Here is an 8,463-nt window from a genome sequence, read left to right on the forward strand (position 1 = left end):
GCAGCAGTTCTGGAGAGCTCCCACAAGCTGGAAATTTGGGAGTAAAAGCTGTTATTTTCCTATCCCACGAGAAAGACAAGCTTGGGAGGAATAAACTTTTGCTCTGCCATGTGCCTTTGAGGTGATGCCCTCAAAGCAACCTGTGTAACCCCAAGGGGAGCCACAGAAAGGAGCAACTGGGGAATCTGACAGCACCTGGGCCAAACCTTCAGGCTTGCAGGGCTTTTGGGGAGCCCTCAGTGCAGGATAACCAGAGCAGCACGGGTGGGGGGAACCCAGCCCTGTGCTCACCCATCAGCTGTGGGGAGAACCAACCGGGGCCTCTCCAAGGGAAATCCCTTCATTAAGGCACCTTGTAAAACTGGGGGTAAGTTGGGAAGTTTCCTACAGAGCCCATGAGCTCCTTCCAGCTTCCCAAGGATGTTCCCATGGAGGGCAGGCCAGGCAGCCCTCCCACCCCTCTGAGCACCCTCGATGGCAAGCAGGACAGGATTGGGATTTCCTCTGTCCTGGCTCCCGCCTCCCTCACGTGAAGCTGCCAACAACACAGACACTTCTGGAACGGGATAGATCTTGGCTCTTCCCACCTCCTGCAGGGGTTTTTATCTGTTCCTTCGCAGCTTGACAGCTCCACAAGTTCATTGCTAAAGGCACCCCATCCATTAGCATTCGCCCCCAGGACCCAGACCTAAAAGAAGAGCATCCATCTATGTCACTGCTCCAACTCCTCCTGGATTCCAGAGGTGGGAAGTGCTGGGAAAGGAGGGATGGGGTCCGGGCCAGCTGCCTTACCTTGGGGAGGAGAGACGGGGGTGCCACTGCCAGCAGCTCTGGCGGGGTCATGCTCTTGCCAGCCAGGACCACGGCCCCGCACTCGGCACAGGCGCCGATGGTCAGCTGCTTCCCATCGTCCACCAGCAGGCTGTTGGCCACGCGCAGGGTATAGAGGAAGACGGGAAGTCTGGCCACTTGAACCGCTTTTAATCCAAGGCATCGCTTCTTCTCCTGCCGGCAGAAGAAGCAGACGAAGGTCTCCACCTTGTACTGCCGGGACCAGGCGCTGCTGGGGTGGTGGGAGTTCCTGCCCTCGTGCTGCAGCCACTGTCCCAGCAGGTCGTGGTAGCACAGGATGCAGGTGGCCACCAGCCCGGTGGAGTCGGCCGGTCTGGCCCGCGGCGCGGGCGGGTAGACGGTCAAGAAGGGGAAAAAGGGCTCCTTCTCCCCAAATCGCCCCGGAGGGTTGACGTTGAGCTGGAACTCTTTGCCAGCTCCCAGCTCGGCCCCGCAGATGTAGCAGACAGAGGTGGGACCGGGCTTGATGACAGCGGGGTGGCCGGAGAGGTCACCAGCGGAGAAGACCTGGTGGTACCTCCCCAGGAAACTCTGCACGGAGGAGATGAGCTCCTCGTTGTGACAGGCCCTGTACATGGCCCACAGGTCCTGCAGCACCCCGAAGCACTTGCGGCAGCTGCTGACCTCCCAGTGCTTGTTCAGCCCCTTGGCGCCGGGCGGGCAGGGCAGGAGGCTGAGGAAGGGGAAATGCATGGTGCTCTTCGCGTTGCCGTTGGTGATTTTGGCCGCCACCGGCCTCGCCTCCTTGCCGCACTCCTCCCCGCAGAGGTAGCAAGCCTCGGGCACCGGCGGGATGCCCGCGCCGTCCTCCTTCATCCCTCGGCGGCCCTTGGCGGGCATGGCCCCGGCGCTGAGGGGCACCACGTAGAGCCGCTGCAGCACGGGCACGTTGGCCAGCTCGAAGCTTTGCCACTGCTGCATGAGGGAGGCGAAGCAGCAGGGGCACACCAGGGTGCTGCCGGTGGGGGAGAGCGGCTGGGCGCCCGGCGGGGGGCTGTGCAGCCACAGGAACGGGAAGAAAGGTCCCGGCGAGGTCTTCTCCTGCTTCTGCACGTGGACGCGGTGCTGGGCGCCGGGCGCCAAGGGGCTGCCGCAGATGTAGCAGGCGGTGCCCGGTGCCCAAGCGGGCCGCTCGCTGCCTTCCTCCTCCTCCTCCTCCTCGCTGGTGATGTTGATCTCGCTGTCCGACGAGCAGCAGGGGGGCCCCCGCTCGCTCCCCGCCGCCGGGGGGGCCCGCGCCGCGCCGCCCGCCCCCTCGGGCTCCGAGAGGGGCTCGGCGTCGGAGAGCTCGGAGAGTTCGGAGCCGGCTGCCGGCCCTTCCTCCTCCTCCTCTTCCTCCTCCTCCTCCTCCTCCTCCTCCGGGTGGCCGGTGGCGCGGCGCGGCGGCGCGGCGGGGTCCCAGCCCGTGGCCCCCCGCCGCAGCCCGGCTCCCCCCGCCGCCGCCGCCGCCGCCTCGCACTGATGGGGCCGCTTGAGCCAGTACATGCGCTTCTCCACCGGCGTGCGGCTGCGCTCGAAGGAGTCCCACTGCTCGCCCAGGAAGCAGCGGCAGACAGCGCAGACCAGGGCGCAGCCCTCCGCCGAGACGGCGCGGGCTCCGGGCGCCGGCTCCTGGTGCTGCAGGAAAGGGAAGAAGGGCCGGTGGTCGCGGGGGGGTCGCACTTGAAGCTTGAGCTCTTTGCCGCGGCTGATGCCGCCGCCGCAGATGAAGCAGCAGAGCGGGGGCGCCGGGGGTTGCGCGGTCCCGGGGCCGCCCCCGCCCGCCGCCGCCGCCGCCGCCTCGCCGGCCGCCAGCGCGGCCATCAGCCGCTGCTTGCGGGAGAGCGGCGCCGCCGCTGCCCCCGGCCCCGCCGCCGCCCCCGGCCCCGCCGCGCTCATCGCCGCCCCCGGCTCATCCCGCGGCTCCGCCGGACACGCAGGCTCGGGGGGCGGGTTTGCAGAGCGCTCCCCCCCCACCCCTCCGCCCGCCTCCTCCCGCCGGGGGAAGGCAGCGAGAAAGGAAAGCGAAAAAAAAAAAAAAATGATAAAACAACGGCAACAACAACAACAACAACAAAAAAAAAAGCTCCCCACGGCAACAAAATATCCACGAACAGCAACAAAAATAAACCCGGGATAAAAGTTCGGTGCGAAAGTTTGGGTCCCGCCGGCGGCGCGGAGGAAGGGCGGCTGCCGGCCGCCTCCCGGCCCCGGCGCCCCCGGCCCGGCTCCTCCCCGGCCCCCCCCGCCGCGACCTGCCCGCCCGGGGTGGCCCGGAGGGAGGAACGAGCCGCTGCCACCCCCCGCCCGCCCGCCCGCCGCCAGCCCGGCGCGGAGCGCAGCGGAGGGACCCCACGGGGGAGGGACGTGGGGATTTACAAAGCCACCCCCCGAGGGGGTTTCTGACCGGCCCCCACGCGGGGATCCCCGCACCGGCCCCCACGCGGGGCGGCCCGCCCGCGCTGTCCCCTCCGCGCTCGTCGCCAGTGTCCCACCCGCCACCCCCTAACCGCACCACGGCGCTTTGTGCGGCTCCCACTCCCCAAAGGCACCATGTCCTGCTTCACGCCGGCAGGACGGATCCCACCGAAAGCTCCGACCCTTTCCTGCCCTTTCCAGCCATTAACTCGGTGTCCCGACCACCCCCGGTAATTTATTTCCCACTTTCAAACTACTGCCGCTGTTCCAGTTCAATACCAGATTCTATTTCCCGCTCGGTCCTAAAATGCTGCGTCGCTTTGCCACTCACTGGTAAATAGCTGATGCGTTCCCAGCCGGAGCTGGCGGCGTTTCAGCGGCGCATGCAATAATCCCGGTATATCCTTACCTGCCTCGCAGCCCGCGGTAAGATTTAATGCTTGGAAAGCACTTTGCTGTCCTTGGACAATAGGCACCGCGGAAGCGCAAACTGTGCCCAGGGCCAGCCTCAATTAAACCTGACTGATTAACCACCCCAGCGGCTCGTCAGCGTGCCCACCGGCTCGGCACGGCTCTCCCGGTTAAATAAATATATTAGGAGCTGGAAGGGGGATTTTTTCAAGCAGTCTTTTTAGGAGAAAGCCTGCTCCCGGCAGTGCTGTGGAGTTTTGAGTTCATGGCAAGTCACTGCAATATCCCAGGTGCTGTCCTTGCAAGTCTCCCTGAGCTTGGAGGGTGCAGAATGAAACCCAAAGAGGCAAGGTCAGTGGCTGGATAGGACACAGGGACAGAGGGACAGCAGGATGAATGCCTGAGCCACATGCCAGCACTCCCAGATGATGCACAGAAGCCACCCTGTCCCTTGCTCCTCATCACTCCTCGGGGCACCCCGTCCGGGTCCCCCTTGGGCTGACCAACCCTTCGTGTCACCTCCCACGCGGATTGCGGGTGACAGCGTCCGGTGCTCCCCAGCAACTGGCCCTGAGATCAAACAGATTGTGTGACATCAGCTGGAGCGCGGGCAGGGGCAGGAGGGCTCTTCAGGGACCCGGATCCAGTTTCCACGCAGATGGCTCCGGTAGTAAAGAAGCAGGGGGTGGGAGGCAACGCACAAAGCGGGAATACGATACCTTGGGAGAACTGGCTCCAGGGGGCTTTTTCAGGGGTTTCCAGAAGACAGCAGGGCCTCGTTATATTTTATTTATTTATAGGGCTGATGTGGTGGCTGCTCTATGCACCGAGGGCAGCGGGAACGCCGCGCGTTGGGGTGGACATGACTCAGATGCCCTTTAAAGATGCACACGGCCTCTCGGTGTCACCCCTCTTCCCGGATGGAAAGGGGCCACTGGGCCGGATGGGATCCCTGACCCCAGGCGGCAGCACCGGATCTGGGACTGCCTCACCCTGGTTGCCCAGCTGGAGCTCCCCGGGGAGCTGCGGCCACCAGCTCAGCCCACCCTTCGAGCACAGCCAACAGATGCTCTCCCGCCTGCTCCGCAGATGGGCGAGAAAACAACACGCCGTATCCAAAGTCCAGAGCTCAGCAGGGCCAAATCCCCCTCCCCACCCTGCCCTGAAACACCAACCCTCCGTGTCTCTCTCCAGAGGCACCACGAGCCCCCGGCTCCCCCGTTCCCCCCACACCCCACCGGGACGTGGCCTCGGAGCAGCTCCCCGGGCCTTGGCTGCGCCCGGACAGAGCAGCTCATTTATCATCCTGTGCCGCCCCGGCCCTGCGGTTGCTGTTTGCAACAGAGAAGCTGGGAGGGAGAGAAAATTTCTCAAGTCGGCCTCGGCAAGAACTGAAAACATATGCCCTGGCAGCAAACGCGTCCCCCGGGGCGCGCGGGGATCAAGGCGAGCCTAGCACAGGATTTTCCACCGCGGCTCCCGCCGGCGCGCAGCCCTCCTGCCAGAGCTGGCGTTCCACAGCCACCCCTCGGCTGGGGGTGCTGACAGCCGGGTCTGCTCCTCCAGCCCAGCTGTAAGCACAGCGGGAGGCAGGGCAGGGTGGCTCCTCGCTCGCTCGGGGATGGCCAATATCCCACTGTACCTTGCTGGCTGCGGTGCAGAGCTGGCCCCGTGCTCAAAGACGAGCCCTGGGGACAGATGTCCCTTACAAGGTAGGGGACAGGCCCTGTCTTGCATCAGGGCTCAGCACCAGTTGTGCAAGGTGCTGTACAAACAGCTGTGATCGTGGGGCAGGGGTCTTCCCTGGCTTGTGTGGGGCAGGGATTCAGGATGGATGCATGAGCAGCCCACAGGCTGCTGGGTCCATCTCTACCCCCATCCTTGTCCCCATTCCCATCCCTGTCCCCATCCTCATTTCCATCCCCATTCCTGCCTCAATTCCTCCATCCCTCCCCACTGCCAGCCCCAACCTTATCTTTATTCTCATCGCCATCCCCATTCCTGTTTCCATTCCTGTGCCTGTCCCTATTGCCATTCTTATCCTTATACCCCTTTCTTTTTCCACTTCTGTCCCATCTCATCCTCATCCTCACCCTCATTCCCATCCTCATCTGCATCCTCATCCCCATTTCTATCCCTATCTCCCTCCCCATTCCCATTCCCATTCCCATTCCCATTCCCATTCCCATTCCCATTCCCATTCCCATCCCAATCCTCTCTCTGTCCCTATTCCTACCCCAGTTCCTATCCCAGTCCCTTTTGCCCTTGGGGCCAGGCAGGGCAGGCTCCAGCAGCACCCATTCCCTGGCACCCCGAGGAGCAGGCACGTGCTGCAGATCCCACATCCCAGGGACCGGGAGGTTAATATGGAAATTACCAACTGCTTATTCCTTCCAGCTGTTGCTGTGAGTCATCAAGTGCCTTAAAGAGCATTTCAAACAACACAGTGCCTTCGAGACAGCGTGACTGCTGCCCCAGCCACCCCCTCTGGATAATCCTCGGCAGGGTCTGGTGTTTGAAAAGGGAATATTTCTCCAAGGAGGCAATTCCCAGCCTTGCGTGGCCGGGGAGGAAGAACAGCCGCTGCCTCCACGGCGCCTGTCCGGGCTCCCACCTCCACCCGTGGACTCCTGGCGTCCTGCTGGAGAGCAAAGCCAGGCAGGGAAGGGCACTGGGAAGGGCAGCCCAGCCCTGGCATCATCCCTGCTCAAAATCCAGCAGGGACATCTAAATGCCACCACGTGCCCCCATGAGTGATGATCCCTGCTGTGCCACCTGGGGAAACTGAGACAGGGGGCGGCCAGTCTGAGCTCCACAGTGTCACCTGCCCGGGGTGAAGGTGGCAGAGTGGCTGCCACGGGACGCTGGGACACTGGTCTGGAGTTCAGCGACCTTGAACTCTGCACTCAACGGCTCTATTTGTCTCGGCAAGCTTTTATTTCCTTTTTTTTGTTGTTTTTAAAAAGGCTGATCTCTGCACTCAGTTGGTGCTGATTTTTCAGATGGGAGAGATAGGGCTGGTTCATGGAAATAGTGGGGATATATCCCTTATCTGCTGCTTCAACCTTTCTTTGAACTTCTGGACTGACTTCATTGATTTTTTCGCTGTTCCTTCCACTGGAAAAGCCCAGGCAGTTTTTCTCCTGCTTGCAAACTGCTTTCCCCCAGTCCTTTGCGTGGCCGTGCAGGTGAGTCAAGGATGCTCCTGGCCAAGATCCCAGCTGGTGAGAGCAGGAACATCTGCCTCTGCACAGCAGAGAGCCTGGAATCAAAAGATAATGACCCAAGGAAAGCTGTGCACAGGTGACAGGGAGCTGTGACAGGGTGGAGGGGAAGGGGACACGGCCATCCCACGCTGGAATCACAACTGCACACTGGGAGAGGAGGCAGGGACGGAGGGAAGGATGCTGCTGGCATGGTCCCCAGCAGGTAGGTAGGAGGAAGGTGACTCTGAGGAGAGGAGGGGACCACTGACTGCCACCACAGAGCCCTGTGGGGACACTCTGAGCCTCTCTGCTCTCCCAGGCAGGCTGTGGCAAAGACACTGCTGCTCCCGTGCCAGCCGGAGGACAAAGCCATGTGGGGACACATTCAGTGCCTGGCAGGGTGGTCCCAGGGGCTGAGTCCAAGCAGGATCCCCAGGAGCACCCTGTGAGTCCATGAATTTAAGAGGATGATCCAGCACCCTCAGTCCATGCCCCAAATCCCTCTGTGGGCACCCACAGCGTTGACCTCGTGCTGCTCCTGCTGCTCACCCCCACTGGGACCAGCCCTGATTCCCCCATGTCCCCATGGGCAGGAGGGAGCCACGTCCCCTGTGAGGCACAAGGGCCCAGCTGCTGCCTGTGGGGTTTCTTCATAAGGTTTTTTTTGGGGGTTTTTTTTGTTTTTTTTTTTTTTTTTTTTTTAAGAGATTTTTTTTTTCTTTTCCTTTCCAGGGCGAGCAGCTCTGCAAATGCCAAGTGCTGATGCCAAAGGGCCGTGTCAACAAAGAAGAATGAGTGTGGCTGTTAGAGGCTGCTATTAAAAAAGGGTGGAGAGGAGAGGGAGAGGGGGGGTGAAAAAGAGAAGAAAAGGTTTGTCACTGCAAATAATAACAGTTTGCAGAGCAGTAAAAATCCGGGAGCAGCAGCCAGACCCCTGCAGTGCCCTTGGGTGCTAGCATCAAGCAGAGACTGCACCCTGTGTCCTTCCAGAGAACAAACCCATCCCAGCAACTTGGCATCCCCTGTGGGCAGCACAAAGTGTTTTTCAAGCTCCAAGGGTTTTCCAAGCCTGCTCTGCTCCTGCTTGGCCTCCAGGCCCTGCTGCAGGGAGCCACAGCAGGGCCGTGCATGGCATCGGCTCCCCGCCACGGGGCGGGGTCGAGGTCCTGCCCTGTGAGTGCCAGGAGCTATTTCTAGGCAAGCCCTGGCTGCTGCCGAGTGGGATGGGAGGGAAGGAACCTCTCACATGACTCCGAAGATGCAACGGGAAGACGCGGTCTCTGGTTTCAGCTTTCTATTCCCAGCCCGTTATTCCGCAGCGGAAGATGGATCTGCCCCGCAGGGCAGCCACGGGAGCTGGGGCTGGATCCGGGGCTGCACCCTCATCCCCCTGGGAGGCAGGTGGAGCTTACAGCTCCTGCCCAGCTGAAAATCCCCCTTGGCATCGCCTCTCCCTCCTGCCCGGATGTCAAACCCAAGTGGGTGTAGGGGATGCTCAAGCAACACCACTTGGGAAAAGACAAAGCAAGCAGAGGAAGAGACAGACAAAGCCCAAATCTTACTCCAAAACCCAGAATGAAAGTGTTTTTCAGGATAA

General features: G+C 61.7%; 1 protein-coding gene across 3 annotated transcripts in view; it reads right to left on the reverse strand.

Annotated features, from left to right (window-relative positions):
- Window positions 1-2,730, reverse strand: part of GSE1 (Gse1 coiled-coil protein) — a 99,826-nt gene extending 97,096 nt beyond the window's left edge. For 2 of the 3 annotated variants that reach the window (XM_053987839.1, XM_053987837.1), the window contains exon 1: window positions 793-1,845. In XM_053987839.1, the coding sequence (XP_053843814.1) occupies window positions 793-1,773 (981 nt within the window). In that variant the 5' untranslated portion in view covers window positions 1,774-1,845. Of the gene's footprint in view, window positions 1-792 lie in introns of all 3 variants that reach the window. The other variant, XM_053987836.1, reaches the window with a different exon arrangement.
- Window positions 2,731-8,463: the final 5,733 nt, after the last annotated feature.

This window comes from Vidua macroura, chromosome 11 (genome assembly GCF_024509145.1).
Source record: "Vidua macroura isolate BioBank_ID:100142 chromosome 11, ASM2450914v1, whole genome shotgun sequence".
Taxonomy (NCBI): Eukaryota; Metazoa; Chordata; class Aves; order Passeriformes; family Viduidae; genus Vidua; species Vidua macroura.